A 21,255-nucleotide genomic window follows, 5' to 3' on the forward strand; every position below is an offset into this window, starting at 1 on the left:
ATATATATATATATATATATATATATATATACACACACACATAGACAAGACAAACAAATAAAACAGAAAAACGGTTTGCAAAACATTACATGGCTGTTTCTACTGAAATTAAACCTTTTAACTTTATTATGTTTCAACTAGTTTATTTCAGCTTGTTGCTGATACTGGAGAATATATGTACTGACCTAGAAATCGATGAGCCATAACGACTTGTTATTTTATGTAAATTTATATAAGCACAAATTATATCCCAGATATTTCATTGTTATAGTACTCATTATAGGCTATTAGGCAAATTTATAAAATTATTTAGAAGAAAATGTGTCGGCTGCAAAAGATAATTTTATTTGTGCATGGTTGTCTTTTTCTAGTCTTTTTGGTTTAAACCGCTTGGTTTCAATGTTCCAAGGCGGCTTAAACCAAGCCCTCTATGTCAGAATGCTCTTTCAAACTGGGTCAAAATTCAATGACTCAGTGGTTTTTCAGAGGTCATTTTATTCATGCCATCGTAAACTGAATAAAAAAAGTTATATAATTTTTCTCCATTATGAAAAGATGCTCTTTAAATGAATGTGTCTTCTAAGGGCTGTTCCAGTAAAATATACATGGGATGCAGGGAAGGCACTTTTAAAGTAGAATAGTCACCCATAGATGCAATTTAGAATTTTGTATTGTTTTCAGATGAACTCTTTGGGTAATCTGAGTAAACCAGCATACATTTTTTTAAAACGTACCTTCCCTGGGCAACATGTATGTTTAAATGGAATAGCCCTAAAGCATGCTTAATTGTGGGTTTTTTGTTGTTGCAATTTTGCCACTTTGATGAATAACAATTCTTTAAAAATATTTTCAGCTGTCATGATTCACTAAGCTAGAGAACATTTTGAATAGTGTTTGAGAATAATCCTGTTTGTTGATTTTAAATAGCTGCAAAAACCAATGGTCCTGATGATGCTGTAAGATCATAAGTTTCCAGGCATGAAATACTAGAATGAGAAGAAGAAAAAAAAGACGTTCTGTTTTGGTTTTGAAAGAAGACATATTTAATATCATTAAGTTTACAGTAATAATGAAATGTACAATGAATCATACCAAAATCATAGGTTTACGAGTCCAGAGATACACCATCTTCCATGTCACTGAAAGTTCCATCTTCAGATTCCAGAAAATCATCATCATCCTCTTCTTCATCATCAAAATGTTCTTCTTCTTCTTCTGTATTTGTATTAGCATTCTCCTTCTTGTGACTAGATCTTTTCTGATGTACTCCCTTCAGACTTGGAACACATTCCCAGCATTTATCTTTCCAGCAATATCTGGGATAAAACAAAATGAAAATTTTCTGTACATTATGCTCAGACAATCCAATGAAATTCAAGCTGAATATTTTTAGTAGAGTTGGAGAACTTTCAATCAACTATTGCATAATAGCTTACTGACCAATTCAACTGCCAAGAAAGTGTGGGTTATTGTGTAATTCATGTTTCATCATGTGTCCTCACACAAAAGTCAAACAGTGGTAAATTCACCACTATCACTAGCTAGTGTGTTACATAATAACACCTAAGCTGCACTCTTCTGCGTGTGTGTGTGTGATTCGGATTTTTCTTATCGCTACAATTTCTGCAGTATGGCAGTTTATAGTGATGTCTAGCACTAAGGCATCATGCTGCAGACATGTAGCATCATGTCCCACCCAGTCACAATATCCTGACACCAGGTCAACCAGTCCTAATATTAACCTCTTAATTTTGAGCACCTAGTGAGGAAGCTGTTAGTACCATTTTTATAAGTCTTTGATATGACTCAGCTGGTGTTTGAACCTGCAACATCCTGCATTTGACTTGGAAGCTCTAACCACTTGGCCACTAGAGCAGTCCCCAAAGCTGAACTTGGGGTGCTCAAAAAGTCAGAGCAGCTTCAAAACCTTGTGAGTGCCATTATACAAATTCAGATTTATCATAACTTCAAAATTTTTCCACCCAATTTTTGTAAAACCTTCAATATATACTAAAATTCATTGTACTTTAGTGGAAGTTTTTGCTCTAGTAAAAGGTCACATTTTACATAAACATCGGTGCTAACAAGTTGGCAGAGTGATCTCTGTGTTGGCAATTATTAATTTTGTCAGAACTGGGGCCATTTAGGTATTCCACAAGCACAGGTTGTCTAGTTAATTTCCAATGTATAACACAAAATTTAATATGGTCCATGATACTTCTGCTAATGATGACATACCATCCTTACTTGCTTATAAGTCGGGTCAAACTGCAAACAACAAAGGTTCTGATCTGCCATAGCATAATGTGCCAGCAGATTAGGGCCTATGTTGTTTATTCTACTGATTACTCCTAACAAACAGCACAGACCCAGATCTGCCAGCACATTATGTGACAGCAGATCTGGTCTGTGCAGTCTGCAGTCGGACTTCGAGCATAGATGGTATGTATGCTAAGTTACATTTCATGATCCTAAACATGCTCTAAAATATTCAGTTATAAACTATCATAAAATGCTACTGAAAATCAATCTAATGCAGATGCTTTATCATAATTCATACTTTTTACAATATTACCATGCTTCAGCCATAAAATATCCTTCACATGTTGCCTTTTCTTAATCATCAAGTCTAACTGCATCATCATCAGCAGCAGGAAATAGTTTTTTGTCGCATCACTATAATTACCAAAAGAGCTTCAGCTTCCATAAACATTCTCATAAACTTAACCTATTGTTCTAGTAAGTCTGCATTGACTTTTATTCCATTTTCAGTAATCAATGTGATTAAAGTTTCCAAGTTATAGTCCTCTAAATTAAAAAACATAGGTCACATGTCTCTTTTCTCATCTATATTCATTAGTAATTACATTTAGAACAGATCCTGAATCACTCATGGTTTTATTAACAAATACTTTACTTAAGTTTTTATGAAATTTTCATTTAATGATTTAACATTTTATTTCTGACATTTTGTGTGATCCTCTACCAACAGTGGGTTTACCAGAAATTTGTTTTTTGTGAATCACTGATCATGATAGAAAAGTTATTTTAACAATTTTTATTACATACTCTAACTCATAAATGAGAACAATTTAATTTCCAACAAGATAATGATTTAGGCTCTGAATGTAACTCGAAATTTAATAACATTAATCAAAGGACTGCAGATTTTCCATGACATACACCACAATCAGCAACATAACCATTAAGCTTAACACTATTACAAAATAATCAGATGCCCAAAAAAGTATCAGGATCAAATTGTCTCCAAGTAAAGAGTGGGATGTTTGATTCACTAAATGTCTAGAAGATCATTGTTTCAAGAAAATTATTACAGTTTGAGATAACTGATGGGTTCTGTTTACTTCCTCTTTCTTATTAAGGGGGCCCCGAGTGGCCAAATGGTCTAAAGCGCTCCCCGTTACAGACCACTGCATGCGTGGGTTCGAGTCTCGGGCTCAGCCAATGTGGGTATGTGAGAAAGCTTGCTGGTAGCTTCTCATGGGGCAATGGTTCTTTCTGGGTTTTCATGAGTTCTTCCTCCACCATTAATACTGGTCGCCATGTATAGCCTATCCTGTGCTGAAAAATGGTGTTAAAACTTATAACAACAACAACAACTTTCTTATTAAGTTCTGTGTTCAAGACAACATTCCAGTTACTTCCTAACAGTCTATGTAGAAAAAAGTCATTCTGTATAGCTTCAAATATTTTACGAAAATGTTCGGGCAAGTAATTATTTTGGCACATAAAAATTTGCCAAAGTTAAAGTTTTACAGCCAATTCCTACTTCTTAAATCAAAACTTTTTCTTCTTCATCTATCTAGTCAATTTTTAAACCAAAGTAATATTTAAACAGAATACAAACACAAGAAAAATTGTATCTTTTTTCATGTGAGTATAGTTATTAGGATCCATTAGTTTTTTAATATATACAGGTAATCTAAGTTTTACTTAGATCGCTCCAGTGACCTAAATGGTTAGTACATCCACCTCAAATGTGAGAGTTACAAATTTGAACCCTGGCTGAGCCATACCAAATACTTGTATAAATGGTACTAGCAGCTGCTGCACTTGGCATTCAACATTAAGAGGTTAGTGTTAGGACTGGTCTGCCAGGTGTCAGGATAATATGATTGGGTAGGACATAATGCTACATGTCTGTGTCATGATGTCTAAATCCTAGACATCACTATAAACTGCCACACTGCAGATATTGTAGCGATATGACTGGAAAAATGTTAAAGCTATGTTAAAAATCCAAAGGAATAATTATGCAACCACTAAAATTTACTCATTAACTCTCATTTTACATGTATGTGTACCCTTGTACAAACAAATAAACTCTCTTGTTCACTGACACAAACATTGCATACATGCCAACCCCTGGTGATGAAAAAGTGTAATCCAAATGGACAAAAAGAGTTATCCAAGCAGAAAAATAATAATCCACATATAACATGATAAAAATTCAATAAGCATATGTACAAAATGATTTATTTATCCCTCTGGACTTTTAACATCAATTAACTGCTTCAAGTTTTCATATAAAACACTTTGAACTTTAAAAAGCAACAGACTCTCATATTGCATTTCGAAACATTTTTTATGCCAGCTGAGACTATGAATGTTTTGCACACCAGTAGAGTACTAAGTGCTGGGTTACAGAGCCTGGATTTGAATTCAGTTTTACTTTTGTTAACAATACTGAACAATCTCTCACAGTCAGCATTAGAATGGTAAAGAACCAATATTTCTTTCATAACCTGACAGAGAAGAGGAAATTTATATCTTCCAGTCATTGGGTCTTTTTGCTGGGAAATAAGATGAAAAAAATCAACTCTGTCTGTATTAAGTAAATTCTCAGGTAGAGTGCCAACTTGATTCTTCACGAGTTCTCCTTCTAATTTATCAGCAGCCTTTTCTGCAGCAAATGGTGCATCATATGACAGAGACAACCTGATATGAACAATGATGGAGACATTTTTCAAAATATAGAATGCAACTCACTTATGAATTCCAGTCATCACTGATGCAGCATCAGCTGAAAACCCCATACTGTTCTGCCAACTTATATTTATTCAAAGCATTATCAAGCAAATAAAAAATTGTTTTCTCCAGTGGAATCTACTGTTAATTCTGGTAATGAAAGAAGAGTACTCTGACTTTGCCCTTTTCAATGTCAAATTCTCTTACACAGACTGGTTACAACTTTTTATCATCATAATTACTACTCCTGTCTGTTGCAATACTAAATGGCCCAATCTGTATGGCTTCTGCAATTTTAAGTGAAGTATCTTCTGCTAAAAACCTAACAATATTAGATGATTTTGTTCTTGCACATGCATATTTTCTGCAATTTTGGAATCAGGAAACATCTGTTGAACAAAGGGCCAATGTAGTCTTCTACCGCTAAGGGTAGTCCGTGTTCTATTAAGAACTCGGTACATAACACCTCTGCATTTATAAAATTTGTGTCCACAATTTAGTTCTGCTGAAAAAAAAGAAGTTACCTTAGTATTGGAGTTAGTAAAATGAGTTAATTCAAGGTTTCTTTGTTTTACCATGACCAATATTAAAATCATTTCCACACAGCCTGCAAGGGGCGTGAAGATGCCCTAGAATGGAATGCTAAAGTATGTAATTCATGTATTCATCTCTGAATCGATTTTTTTGTCTTTTCTAATCCATCTGTGAAAGTATTTCAAAAAAAAAATTTGCTCTAACACATGCATCAACTAGAATAAATCTGACTTGACCTTTAGCACCAAATACCTACAGACTGGTTCTGTACCAGATATGAATTTGAACAAAGAATCTGCAAGCAAAGATTACAAGTTAGAAAACTGGTCTGCTCTCTCCTAACTAAGCTATACAGCTATAAGCTATACCGAGGTCAAAAGTTTGAAACTAGAACCAGCCTGTTTCTCGGAAATAAGGCAGCTGCTATGAACAGAGCATAATACTGTTAGGAAAGTGCATGCAAGTCTACGGACAAGTATACTCTTATGCCGTAGTTACAAAGAAGCCGTCTTTTCTAGAATACGGCCTGTGGGATCAGTGGAATTCTGCAGTGTGGCTGTTTATTGTTATGTCTACAGGGGCATCATGCCACAGACATGCAGAATGATGTCCCACTTAGTCACATTATACTAAATTCAGGCCAACCAGTCTTAACACTAACTTTTTATTGCTGAGCACCAAGCAAGGCAGCTGTTAGTACCAATTTAATACGTCTTTGGTTTAATTCAGCTGAGGTTTGAACCTGCGACCCTCTGCATCCGAGGCAGACACTCTAACCACTTATGCCACTGGAGCAGTTCTTGTTTGTTAGAAGTCCTAAGGAAACTGAGTTTGAATCCCAATGAAATCCTAAATGGAAGGCTATGACGTATGCTGTGGTCAGCGTCGTACTGACATGTCAACAGTTCTTTGTTGAATCACAGAAAATAATATTCCTGTTTTTGAATTCTGTGTAAATTTTGATAAATGTCTTTGTCCAAGAATTAATTTAGAGCACTAGTATTTCCAGGGAAAACAAACTTGAAATCCAAATAAATTGAAGAAAACAAAATAATTAGCCCCAAACTGGTCACAACATAAAACACTTTGATCTCTCAAGTGTTATGGCAAGAAAAACTATTATTTCTCAAAACATCAATAATAAATCTTGCTACAATGCAAAACAGATGCCTGAATGTGGGTCAGTCCTGTGGAAAAACCAGAGTTTGTAACAACTGCTACATGTTATTTGCCATGTACTCCAAGTATGGCCTCAATTTCACTTATTGAATCTTACTCTGAGAAAGAATTATATTAAAAAATGTTGTTTACGACAACTCTCACCGATTTCTGAATCAAGGTCAGGAACTAGGTCAGCATTTTATACAATGTCTCTATAAAGTTGTTTAGGTTAACAACAAAAATCAGTCAGAACTAAACACTATTCCAGTTACATTACAATAGCAAGCAATGGAATAACAAAAATTTAAAACTAACAAACAAACAATTAAATTATATCAAATATAAAATAAATCAAATATACATAACCCTACCAAGTTTTCAATTAATTCATCCAATCACTATCAAGCTTTCACTCATTCTATCCAGTGGCTACCAAGCTTTCTCTTAGCCCATCATCCACAGCACCAAAAGTTTGCTTCATTGTACCCTTGTGGCATATTTTACGATTCTAATGAAAGTTAAGACAAGATGACAAGAAATAAACAGTACCAGCCTCTAAGATCTATGCGGCATATATTACCACTAATATTTAGTATAGTCACCTAAATTTTACAGTAGACATGCATCAATGTTTTGGTGCTGAATTGGTATAGAAATGGCAGAAAGGTGCACAGGTTTGCTGTTTAGAAAGTCAGTTAACTCAAAACCAATCTAACCATTTGGCCAGACTAACTTCAAGAATCAACACTAACACTGCAGTTTGAAACATCTATGTCCATCTGTGGGAAATACTTGTTAAAGTCATTCTGATTACCAAGAAATTATGAATAGAATTAACACTTATAAAGGTTACTTAACAAATTTTCTGAAAGATGGATAAACAGACATATGGACGGAAATCAATAATGCTACATGCCATATTAATAATGTGGGCATAAAAAGACAATTCAGAGCACTGCTATAACTCTCTTACATATTTGACAGCATAGTGTAGTTTATATATCGTGTTGCTTACTTATTTATACACACCTGAATCCCTGTTTCTCTAAGGCCTTCCTAATAGTTGTTTGTGATGCATCTATCCCTTTTTCTTTCAGTTCTGTTTTAAGGTGATTTAAAGATGCTGACTGGAATTTACTTTGTAAATCAAGAACAGTTTTTCCAACCCATTCTTCTTCAGCACTACTAAACTTTTTATTGGGTTGATATTGTTCCTTTTTCTCTTTCTTAACTAGGCTTTTCACAACTTTCTGAAACAGATAATTTTGGGATGTAGATCTACAAATTATCACAATACATAAATACACACTGTGAATTATAATATTTTAGAATATAAACATTTTCACAGATACAGTCAATTTCAACTAGTGACACAGAATTTTCGTAAGTAGTTAACACTAAACTATTCCAATACATGTACCTTATCATATCCTATTTAGTGAAAATATTTTCATGACTTTAGTTTCCATGCAATAACATTTTGTGACTCAGTAAAAAAATTGTGACTTACAGTAGATAGATAAGTAGATAGACAAATAGGGAATACGTAACATATTGTGTAACAGTATACCAAAAGCACATTTCACTATTGTACACATAAAAGGTAATGGTTATATGATAATAAAATGAAAATCATTTTCAGATTGTCAATCAAATATCTGATAATTTTAGTGAATTAAAATACAAGTACAGAAGAATAAAACTCACTGGATAAGTTCTGATGATAAGTAAAGGATATTGTTAAAATATCTGAAGTGACTCAATTATATTTAGAGATCAGACTTTAAACTTTATAAATTGATTGTCAAGTTCTGGCACCTTTTCCAAAACACATAATCAGTTTGAGTACATACTCAAATGAAAACTTGTCTCTCTAACAACTTGCACAAAGTCCAATTTATGTCAATCCATCTTTGTAAAATCAATGTGCTGCCTAAAATATCATAAGTAATGAGATGAAGCCACTTGATGTCTTGGTGTATCATACTGATATAAATTCTGGAAGACATTTGATGTAAAATGATGTGGTTCTGATACATGTTTCTTTTTAATAAAAAAGAAAAACGATTAATACACCATTTTAATCATCATAAAAACAGCCTCATATAAGAATGATATAGCCAGTGTGAAAAACTTGTTGCCTTAAACTGGACACATTTGCTTTCTGTTGCAGAAAACAGGAATGACCTTATAACTGTCATACTCAAAATTCATTCATCAAAATACTCTTTCCTTTGCATATTTTACAAGAGGATAATCCATGGTTATCTAAAGGCAACCTGCTTAAAATCTGGTTGCCAAGCAGATTCTTCTGGTCATCCTTAAAATTACTGTAGTTGCCCCCAAAGATTACGATGATCAAAATTATTCAACAACTTTTGTCAAATATATTTAGTTCTAATTGCACACAGTAATATTGAATACTTGTAACTATTCATCAGTCCTGCTAAAGATAAGTGTCAGAGAAGTTTACACACATATTTAATCTATCTGAGATCAACAAATAAAAGACAATTAAACAAGTTTCCCTTTACTGATGTGTCGTCCGTCAGCATTCTAACAGTCTGCCATCCTTGACCAGGAACTTGTTAATACTTATGTTTATCTTAGTTTACATCATTATGGTTAACATTATTGTTAATCCAATACTATATGTCCTGTGTCTAAACTGTCAGGTAACTGTCCGCTTTCAATTTTGGAATTTTATTTACACATTATGCCACAAGCCAATATTAGATACAACAACAATTGCTGTATGTTACATTTTTAAACTTGCTATATTCATAATGCTAACATTAGCCAACAGAAATGTGTGCCCATTTGTTCAACAGACCAATCATAAAGTGCAGTACACAATCACGGGCATTCATTATCCCTATTTTTCATGGAAATTATGCCCAAAATGTTGCTATAAGCAGTTCAGATGCTTTATTTAAATATATATTACAAGGAGGGCACTTCAATGTTCATATGTCATGGTACATATCGTGTTTATATTTTTTAAAATGATTAATATTGTATTGCATCATTAGCAGTAATGCATGGTTCAATTAACAAGAGGCCCAAACTGGGCATGTTATTGTTTACCTGACTTACATAACTAAACTGTTGACCATTTCACTAATCAGGCTTATGTAGTATTGTAAGAAGACATTCCATTCAAACTATCTCCAAAACTATGCTTTACCAATTTTACTATATCCTAAAAAATTAAAAAAATCTGATATCCCAATGCCTAGGGTTCCATTAAATCTAGTTTAGGGCCCCTCTCATACTATACGCGAGTTACCTGTTGGTCCTGTCCCCCCCCTAAAAAAAAGGTGTTATTTACTCTGCCTGAGAGAAACATTGCACATGCCAACAAAATGTTGCATTTTCATTTTAAGTTCTTGAAAGACAATGGTAAATAATAAATATTCAGCTCCCTGCCAGGCACCATATGTAGATCCCTCCAAATTAGGAAGATTTTCTGCCTAATTGTATCAAAAGTAATACATAAACTTTGTTTTTGCAAAGTGAATGACGTACATGACATATGAATGGTTATCTTCGCTAGCTTTGTTTCAATATATTAAACTATCTACACCTTGGTGGCTCAATAAGATATTTCATTGCTTTGTACAAGCAATATCTATATGATTGAGACAATGAGAACACACAACTGGAATGGACTCTTAAATAGGCAATTTTCCACTGCCAGTTTGTGTCTGCATAAATACATCCTTTCTCTTAAATACACCTGTAATGGCTTCTCTCTGGTACATAGTTATACTTTTGATGTTAAACTTACAAAGTATCCTTCTGATGTCAATTGCCTCCACCATTTTTTGGGACCATTTACAATGCACAGTTGTTACACACTACTGGTTACTTGCAATTACATTTTAATGGAGGTAACTTGTGAAATAATGTCACCAGTAAAATTCACTGAATTAATCTCATTGATCAACCAAGGTGCATATAGGTTAACATTTTGGAACCTTGGCTAGCAAAGATGATGAGTGGGGAAGAGTACTATTTATGTTCTCCATATTTCATTTCTAACCTAAAATTAGTGCACACTTGTACAGTATGAATAATAAGCTGTCTCTCGCTGACTTGCTAATACATTGGTCATCAAACAAATCAAGCAGTACCAAGTGATTGTTTGACAGTTAAGCAAAGTTTGGGTATCAGCAACTTAAAAAGCTGCTGAGACAGTCTTTTTCATCCAAAAGGAACTAAGACATAACATAATATTTAATTCAGCAAACTCACATGGACAGAGGTGAGATGTGTAAGTGACTTGTAAAGGCGACCACCTCAGACCACTAGTCCTCCCAGAGCCTCTCCAAGCAAAGAACAAAAAACAAATATAATCATTACAATGTCAAACTTTTATATAACCTTTACTCTGTCAAAAAAGGGTAAAAAACCTTCACACTAGACCATCATCACGGGACACATCTCAAAGCAAAGCATCACCTCCTTTGACATGCAAGAGTTTATACTAGGATTGATCTGCATTTCTAAGCTCAAGATTGGCACATCTGTGCAACTCACTTTACATGTGAGACAAAGTTGGCTGGAATATCTTGAATGTTTAGAGAGCAATGACCCATAAAAATGTTTACTGCCAAACAGACTGATAGACACAGCAACTGATATATCCTGAATGGGGGGGGCACAATACACAACAAGAGAGAGTCCTCTGCCCAACCAAATTGCCTGTTTGGAGAGAGAATGATTTATGGATGATTTGATACAGATGAAGTTCATATTTACCAAGAATATACTGAATTGATCAGCATCACATCCTCCAGAAATGAAAACGTGAATGGTGGATTTGATGAAAAAACAGTATAAAAAAATATTAAAACTTAAGAACTGCGAACATAACAGACATATATAAATTTATTCACTAGAATATGCTCATCAAATTTCAGAGATACCTTCAGTGCATTTTTGCCCCAGAAACAAAAGAGTGGATAGCTGATGGATGGACAAATGGACCAAAACATTAAAAATATTTAAAGTGAAGAGCCATGTAAAGCAAAAGGCACATCTATACCACTAGTTCAAAGAGTGTGCTAAATGTCAGAGAGTCTTGTAATTGATTCTGGAATTTTGCCCCAAAAAGCAAATTTTAAGTAAACTGTGTTTCTTCGAGAATACTTACTCAAATTACATTAGCAATATTAGCCTGCTACTTCATGACTCAAGCCCTACTAAAAGACAAAAATCATCTTTTTCTGTCCACCTCATATAGACATGGGGCCATAACTCTTGCATATTACCCCTCTTGCCACCACCAGGTGTTGCTAGTTTTTGGCTGAGCTATATACTAACAAGGATGCTCATGTGGTAGGGAGGGTTTTTAAGTACTGTGATTGGGTAAGTGTTCTTGGAGAAACATAATAACTTAAAAACTTGATTTCTCCTCCATATATATTTACACAAACAGGCAACAGTAGGAGGGAATGCGGAGCATCCGACCTCTACCTCAGGTATCTCGTTAGGGAATGATGGCTGGATTCCCCATTCAAGCAATGACTCATTCCATAATTTCATAAGCATCACAGCTTAGGGTCACTTTATCTGTGACCCCAACATATAGTTAAGAAGATAATTATTGAAATCTTCTTGCCTACAAAATTTCACTGGCAAATCCAGCGAAGCTGATAGGTTGTGTTGGTTATTTTAACTGGGTCTGGTGGCCATCTGTGCGGCTGCCACCAGACCTACCAGATACACCGCTCCCTCGATAACTCGCGCCCTAATCTCATGAGTGGTAATCTTCATGAGGCAATTCTGATCTTGTCAGACCTCAAAGCATATAACCTATTTCAGCCATGAAGCAAAAGCTTTAGGGACAATATCCTGTGTCCCAGCTTTCACAGAAGAAGGAGGCATTTGTACATGCCATTACATGTCTCTGTGCCTATCAAGTAGTACTTGAGTGCACCAACAGGGTTTTGCATGGCTGCTGCTCTTGACTTCTCCATGAAAGAGATTGAATGAATGATGACTCTGGTTACCGACAAATACAAATCTATTTTTGGCTACAAAGCCTGGTCATGTCAGAAGAACCACTGAACCATCTGATCTGATCTGATCTGAAGATAGTCTGGGTCAACAGACAGTGCAAGAACCTTGCTTACCCTACATGCTGAAGCTATAACTATTAGGAAACATGTTTTGTATGAAAATAACGTAGGCAAAGTGTGGGCTAATGGTTCAAATTGATTCAAACTGAGCCATGTAAAAACCCATTACAGATTCCTTTCTGGAAACAGGGTGAGGGATTTTGGTTGATTGAAATCAAAAGTGGCTAAAAGATCTGAAAGGTCTTTATCATGGCCAATATCACATCCTCCATGATGCCGGAATGTATTCAAAATCATGGAACGGTAGTCTTTGATAGTAAATGGGGCGAACATTCTCCTCAAAATAGCCAGAGAAAAACAGTTGGCTACCTGAGGGATTGAGGCATTCAAAGGAGCGATGTCATTGAGATGGAAGCAGTCCATGAAAACATACCATTTTCCCTTGTAAACCTTCTTGCTCTCCAGATTCCCTCCACAATCAAATGTTTAGAATGTTTGTCTCGCAAGGCTGTCTGGATGGGAGAAGCATGCAGAAGAAGATGGTGTGGGCAGGGATGGAATACCTCAGGCCATGTTTGCTTGAGAAAATTTGGGTTGGCCAGAATCTTCTTAGGCAGATCTATCACTAGATCGAGTAGACTGGTGACCCAGGAACTGTCTCATGGGGCTATCAGAATCATCTTGCATTTTTGGTATCAGAATTGGTGGGGGGGGTTTACTCCTTCCAACTGATCGACAGTGCATCCAAAGCCCATACTTCTGGGTCTGGGACTGAAGAGATGAAGGTAGGCAAGTTGTGATTCTACCTTAGCTCAAAAAGATTGATGACTGGACACCCCCAGTGGGCGCAGATTCAAGTACAGACCGATTGATGGAGAGACCATTCAGTGTGAAGGACTTCACCCTTTTGGATAGAGTGTTGGCCAGGACAATGAGTCTGCCGGGAATGGATCTGATTTGTATGCTGATATGGAGATTGTTGTACCAGCATAGAAACTGCCAAATCAAAACACACAGGTCAGGTGATTTGGTTCTCCAGTTTCAGGAGGTAGGTCACCATTACAGAGTTAACAGATATAATGAGTACCCTTTTGTCTGAGAGTCAATCCTTCTAGAAGGGAAAGGCATTGACGACAGCCTTTATTTTCTAAAAGGTTGATGTGTAGAGGCCGTTCTCCTATTTCACAAGTTCCACTGACAGTAGTGAAGTCTGCAACAGGTGGGCACACCAACTATCTGCAATGGCATTAAGTAAATACCATTATTTCCACCTGGGGCTTCTCCAGCGGGATCTCCATGGTCAGTCAACCTGGGTTGTGCCACTGATACAAAATTGATCATTTCTTAACTTGAGAAATCTAGCTGTTTTGCTAACCTTTTCTTCTTATACCTCAGTCTGGTTTTCTCAGTCAGACCATCTCAGTCATGGTGTCCACATGCTAGAACTACTTTTAAAATGAAGAAACCCTTGTTGTCTTCTGTGTGCCTGATTGAGTTGTTATTAAATCAAACAACAAAAAACAAAAAACATCCATATATCAACCTGAGACTTTCCAAATTTGATAACACACCATACAAAACATTTTGAGTCAGAGAACACATACACATATGTACACAAAGTCTAGCTATTTGGTATTATGCTAGAAACTATAGTTTGTTACATACAGAATGGTGAATTTTATCCTATGTGAAGGCATAATTCAAAAAATTTTCAAGACAGCATCACTAAATGCAGCTAAATCTACCTAATTAGTTTTAAATACATATGAAGAATTTTGTACTGTTAGATACATTTAATGACGCTGACCTAAAAATTTACTGAACTACGGAGAGGATAAAATTTGTGATGCTGTGCGGAACAAACTATAACAGAAAACACTGTTCCTGGCACACAGACTATAAACATCACGGCTAAAAAAATCCAAACTCACTCAAGAGCTACCCCAAAGACAACAACAACTAGAAATGTGTTATGTCAGGCAAGCAGTCTTCAAACTTTGTCAAAGAGCCCCAGTTGAATCAAACAGTGTAAACGAATGAAAATTCCTGCACTTACCAATCAGAGTGGTTCATTCATCAGTCCACATGCTTTTCCACAAGAAGATTTATATGCAGCATATCACTGCACTAGTAATAGCAACATCTGCCATATTTACATGAAAGAAAATATTAATTTTCAAGAATATCGTGAGTTAGAAATTTCCTTTATCACTACAAACTTAGAACTGTATGGTAGTCTGTACCCAGTATTGTAATTTATCGTACCATTGCCAACAATAGAACTTTTTCCATTTGATGCCTTCTAGGCTATAATTTGAACTTAGGCATTTCAAGCATTCATTGACATTTCTACTGAAATGGCACAAGAAGGGAAAACAAAGCATAAATTAGCAATGCAGCATATTATAAACTTGCTAAAACTAACTCCCGTTACTAACAGAGTAAGTGAAAATAGTCAGTGTCAAATTATTATTTTCTACAAGCCATATCGTCATTGTAGATGCATTACCAACATTACAATTTATGCTGAAATAAGGTTCATTTCTTGCTCTTTTTAACTGTTTGTTTGGTTTGTTGATCAAAATAAGTGAATGAACAGTAATTTGCATCTAAAAAAAGCCACATTTTCACGGTTGGTCAAGATTCGGTGAGCTGAAGGCCTCACAAAGAAAGTAATAAAAGTTGAATTCTCTTGGGAAATTCCATTCTAACTCCAAAGCCACCAGGTCAACACCTAAATATAGCACCACATTGTAGAGCAGAGAACGGCCTTTATTTTCATATAAATTTGAAAAATATATGTATAAATTAAATTTTCTTTGTGAGCTTCCAAACATAGGTTCAATTTTCCGACAAAATATCTCAGCCATTTACAAAAGATGATACCTATATGCGCTGGAAAGCCCAATTTTCACTGAATATAATGATATGCATGACTCTGAAGTTTCATTAATTCCAGTCAATCGCAAGTGTGTAAACTGCAAGGTCATATTCAAATGTTTCGATTCATGAACTGTGATTCCAAATTAAATGACTAACTTCACATCAGCAAGTGATCCAAATTTTGGTCTTGTGTGTGAGAAATTGCAATAGCATATTGGTAAGTATTGTTTTTCTTGCTTTTCCAAACTATTATGAATATTTGCATGCATTTCCTTTTTATATTTTAATGGATTAAATAAGATACTCTTCAATAAAATGTGTGTGTACACTGCGACAGGAAGTTCACAATTACCATGTGCTAGCACGATATCTTGCATTCCAAGACTGCGAGAGTGATTTAATTTTAATAAAAAATAACTACCTATATTGATTCGATGAATTAGTAAGATGAGTGAATAATTAATCATTCTGTACATAAATATTTTGTATACTGCTTTTTTGTTGGTCATTTCCTTAAAGTTATTGGATGCATATAAACCTGAAGATGGTTCCTCTCTTACGACGTATTTCTTCTTTCTGTTGTTTTCATCAAAACATTTCTAGGTCGATGTTTCATTGTTATTTTTAGTTGGTCTCTCTGGGAAATCAACACTTTTATACTGTTATCATACATGAATAGTAATTAATTTGTCTGTCTGTCTGTTTCTTGGCTATATAAAAAAAAAAAAACACATTTCCATCCTCAGCATTAAAATATTTCAGATGTGTCATGATTTGGTATAATGTATAAATATATCAAAACATTTTTTGGGTTAAAAAAAAAACTGAAATGTGCTCACAAAGTTAAAATATCTAAAATTATACGACCTGAAGATCTCAATCTAAAATATACAAAAATAACTTAAAATTTTGATAAATATTTTAACCATGTAATATATCTTAAGTTTCAAACTGTGGAAGAAAATATGACAGTTTCCCAATTCTTACACTGATACAGGTCTTATAAATTATTAACTGTGCTGTTTTGCATATTTTAAAGAGAATGAAGACTTCCACCTTATGTCTTAAGAGAGAAAAATAGCCCTTGATAATCAAAAGCAAGATGTCATCACCTACAAGTTTTTTTATCCATCTCCATCTGCTTAAAAGTAAATTTCCTGTCACTTCTGATCAAATTCAAGAACTTTTTGAAAAAATTTGCTCAGCCTCATGTCAAGATGATTTTAGGCATACAGTGTTTTATCTACCCAAGCATCATGGGTCAAATACGCAAACTTTTCCAATTTGATGCACAAAAATTGTTGCCAGTACATAAACTGACGCACCTCAATGTTATTTCTCTGATTAACATAAAACAAAGGCATGGTTTAACTACTTTAATGGCTAGGTCACAACTCTCCCAAACAGAGAAAACACATGCACACCAGCTTCTTACACTAATGTTATCATAAGACAGAGGGTTATAACTGAGTGTAGAGCCTGGAGATAACCTTACCTGACCTGTAACTGTCAGATCATTGGTACAAACTGGATCTTAGAATCGTATCTTACCACACCAAAGAAAGAGTCAGAAAATAAACATGTGGTTTTAAAGTGACTCTCATGAGAAACTATTATTTTATGCACACCCTTGTCACACAATGAAACAACAATTTCAGTTTGTTCAAAGTTTCATCTGGCAAACAATTTTTGTTTCGACAAGTCTGATGGGCACCTCACTTTGAATACAGGATTGGCCTGAACTAAAATAAGAGGTGCCCTGGGTGTCAAGCTATCAGATTTTTTGTAGCACTGCTGGTGTAGATAAAAGATCAGTGAATTGATTGTTGCATTTTGTGGTCACTTACTCGGCCTTCTGCCTGTTTTCGTAACTTACATGTTTAACACTTTTCCCAGGATTTAAAATATCCAACAGTATGCCTGGAACAGCGCCAACTTTAAGTCTAGGCCTGGCATTTGCGTATCCTAGAGCTGCCATTTTTTCAGGATCCTTCTTGTAACATTCCTCTGAGAAATGCAATGAGCAGAGAGTGCTTTATGGTGTTGCTTTGAAATTGACTCGCTTGTAATAATGTATCCATACTTTCTTCATGCCTTTATCTTTTGGAAAAGAAAAAATGTTGTACACTGGCTTTTCTTAATGTGCTATTATACCTGTAAGCAACACAAAACGGCATTGTCTTTTACTCTGGCAACTCCCACTTGGGATGCTGGAGTCGCTACTATGACGTCACATCCTGAAAGTAACCGAATAGGCGCAGAAATTTTGCATACAAGGTCACAGAAATAAAGCTCCTAGAAGATATGCCAATATTAAAATATTGGCATTACGGTCACAGACAATACTTCAGAATAAGGTTTTCTTCTATAGTGCTTTTATTATCATTCTATATTTCCATTGATTTCTGGTCTCCTTTAACACTTTTAAATTTTTTCAAACAATGATAAAAAAACGAGAAAAAAAAACAACAAACAACTGACCACAGAAATCTACATGGGATGGGATGGCATCAATTTTGCAAATACAGTGATATACAGTTACACATAATTCATTTTTGGATAGGCCCTTTCCCCCCCCTTATGACCAGCTAAAATAATGTTTTCTTTGTTGTTCCAAGAGCAATTACAAGACATATTCAGCCAATAAAATTGTAATGGTTGTCCCTTACATTTTCAAATGGCTCTGTCTATTTTTTAATTTTGCATTTGTTTATATAGGGATCTGTGCCAATGGCCCACAAGTGTTTTTAATGGAAAGCCTCATGCCAAAGTTGCTTAGAATGTATTCAATCCTTTAAAAGTTTGTGAGTAGAAATGAGATTCATTACATTCATGACCACTCCAGTGGCCTAGTGGTTGGAGCATTTGCCTCGGATGCAGGAGGTCACGGGTTTGAACCCCAGCAGAGTCATAGGAAAGACTTATATAAATGGTACAGGCAGCTGCCTCGTTAGGTGCTCAGCATTAAGAGGTTAGTTTTAAGCCTGGTGCCAGGATAATGTGATGGGTGGGACATCATGCTACATGTCTACAGCATTATGCCCCAATGCTAGACATCACTGTAAACTGTCACACTGCAGACACTGTAGCGATATGACTGAAATTTTTTTAAAGCTACATTAAAAATCCAAATCAAACACACACACACATTACATTCATAACATGACATGTTACTGACAGTCATTGGTAACACTAAATACCTTCTCCACAGATAAAAAAAGGGGCATTTAAACAGTAAACTATATGTCTATCATACCTGCACTGGATCAAGCTCATCTAGCCTGCGCTTTATAACTCCATAGCTAAGCTTGGTTGCCTTCGCTAATCTTCGCTTTGGTGAGCGTAGAAGTCTTGCTGCCCCTTGAGCCTTCTCCGTTTCAAACCAATACAAAACATTTTGCAATACCTCACTAAGCTGTGGAAAAAATTGATTTTTCTTTGCATGAACCATTATCTCAAACATTCTAGTGAATTAATAGAAACAAGTATTTGAGTATCAGAAAACATTTCTGTCTTTTAATTTAAATTCTAGCATGTTTTATCATATGACTAATATACTGTCTAGGTTAATATTACTATAACACAAGCCTTCTATATGTAACACATATGCTTACACCTCATGTATGCATGCATTGAGTTTAATGGCACATCAGCACAATCCTGGCTATATAGTTTAGGCAGACCCACAGTGCATCCAAAATAAAGATAAATGCAAAAAAAACTAAATTTCTTAAAATACAATGGCATAGCTTTTACATAAACTACACTCTTTTAACCCTTTATCTCATAGAGTGCATGGCATTTTAGCCCTCTGATATACACGAAGCAAAGTTACCCAGTGCAGTGCGTTATAAATAGAACACCTGTTACCTATTCAACTCCATACACATAGGCCTGCCTGTTAACTGTTAAGCTGTGTAGTGTATTTTATGTTTAACAGCAATTTTAACCATTTTACATTTTTGGTACACATCTGTTATGTATGAAAAAATTTAAGAATAAAGATCGATCGTTATAGCTCTGTAATTATTTTTCACATAAGAATTTGTTATGTGCTTTAAAATCTTGAGAGAACTTGTTCACCATCAAAGTCAGTGAAGCCGCATGACCAACCGTAGCTGCCATTTCTCATACTCGAAATTTACAAGTTCTTCATCTGCGTCTACATTACTAAGGCATTTGAATTTGATAATTTATAAAAACTAATTGCTACCTACATCAATATCAGAGCCTTTACCTAAGTTATTGAAGCTTTCATAGTTGTTGTTGATGTTGTAGGGTTTAACGCCATTTTTCAGCACAAGATAGGCTTTACATGGCAGCCAGTATTAATGGTGGATTAAGAACAGGGGAAAACCCCGGAAAGAACCACCAACCTACGAGAAGCTACTGGCAAGCTTTCTCACATACCCACATTGGCTGAATCCGAGGTGAGATGGCAGTGATCCGTAACGGAAAGCGCTTTAGACCACTCAGCCACTCCGGGCCCCAGCTTTCATAGTTGTGATTCTAATGAAAAGTTCTGAACAAAATCCACAGCCTCCATTTTGGAGAGTGGAGAATAAGACCTAGTTACTTTAAATAGCAGATTTCGACCAGAGCATAAATAGCAACCACATGATCTGACGTAATGGTCATTCACAGCAATGGATGAGGTATCTAATAGGGGGTTTTCCCTGAAGGTGGCGCTAAGAAAACTGGCTAAAAATGACCAATGTTTACAGCAGGCATCAAAAGACGCTTCCATGCAAATGGAGTAAAGGCATTCAAAAGGTGCTTACATGCAAATGGAGTAGAGGTGTCTAAAGGCGCTTCCATGCAAATGGAGTAGAGGCATCCAAAGGTGCTTGCATGAGGTAAAGGGTTAAAAGGTCCAATGCCTTCTCTGCATGTATGCATCACAGGGCCTCTCTTAATTACCTTTTATTACATGCAGGAGAAGGTATAGGCAACAAAATGTATAGGCATAATGAATTAGGCACTGAGTAGATCTGCCATATGAGTACACATTATATATAAAAGAAGTCGGTAGAATAACAAATGCATGGAATGAATGTTATGTACAGCAAAGTTCAAAGAACTGAATAAACCTTAAATGGCTTTGTCATGAATATTTTCATAATGAAGCACTCAACATTTTAAGAAATAATCCAAGACTTTAAATTTCTACATGTAGTACTGCAGATTCCCGCTATAATGCCATAATTGGGGTCCAAAAAATTGGATCGAGTTAATATCAGGGTCACGTTAATGTATGGTTTTACAGTATTTTACTTTATTCAGAGAAAAACTCATTGACACATATACATGTATTCATGTCTAATGTATATGATCAATAGAGTATCAACACAGTTAACTATCGTGCCATCGTGGTATGCAGTTCATCCATAATGCATGTAATTCCATTGAAAAATTGCACACATATTTACAATATTCAATAATTTTGTCCCAGATCATTGTGTCTGAATTCAACATCTAATATACAGCATGAACAGAGTATTAACACCATTTACTTACCATCTGATATCCTACCATCATGGCATGCAGTTAATCCTTAATACATGTAATTCCATTGCAAAAATTACATACATATTTAAAATAT

The 21,255-nt window shown here is 35.3% G+C and overlaps 1 protein-coding gene across 1 annotated transcript in view; it reads right to left on the bottom strand.

The window, feature by feature from the left end:
- Window positions 1-1,014: 1,014 nt before the first annotated feature.
- Window positions 1,015-21,255, bottom strand: part of LOC149805529 (uncharacterized) — a 37,425-nt gene continuing 17,184 nt past the window's right edge. Inside the window, exons 3-5 of the mRNA XM_089950133.1 lie at window positions 18,910-19,068; window positions 7,714-7,934; window positions 1,015-1,316 (exon numbers count right to left, since the gene is read on the bottom strand). Coding sequence (XP_089806259.1) covers window positions 1,106-1,316; window positions 7,714-7,934; window positions 18,910-19,068 — 591 coding nt within the window. The 3' untranslated portion in view covers window positions 1,015-1,105. The remainder of the gene's footprint in view (window positions 1,317-7,713; window positions 7,935-18,909; window positions 19,069-21,255) is intronic.

Source organism: Sinohyriopsis cumingii, chromosome 2 (assembly GCF_028554795.1).
Source record: "Sinohyriopsis cumingii isolate HCF-2022 chromosome 2, ASM2855479v2, whole genome shotgun sequence".
In the NCBI taxonomy this organism is placed as follows: Eukaryota; Metazoa; Mollusca; class Bivalvia; order Unionida; family Unionidae; genus Sinohyriopsis; species Sinohyriopsis cumingii.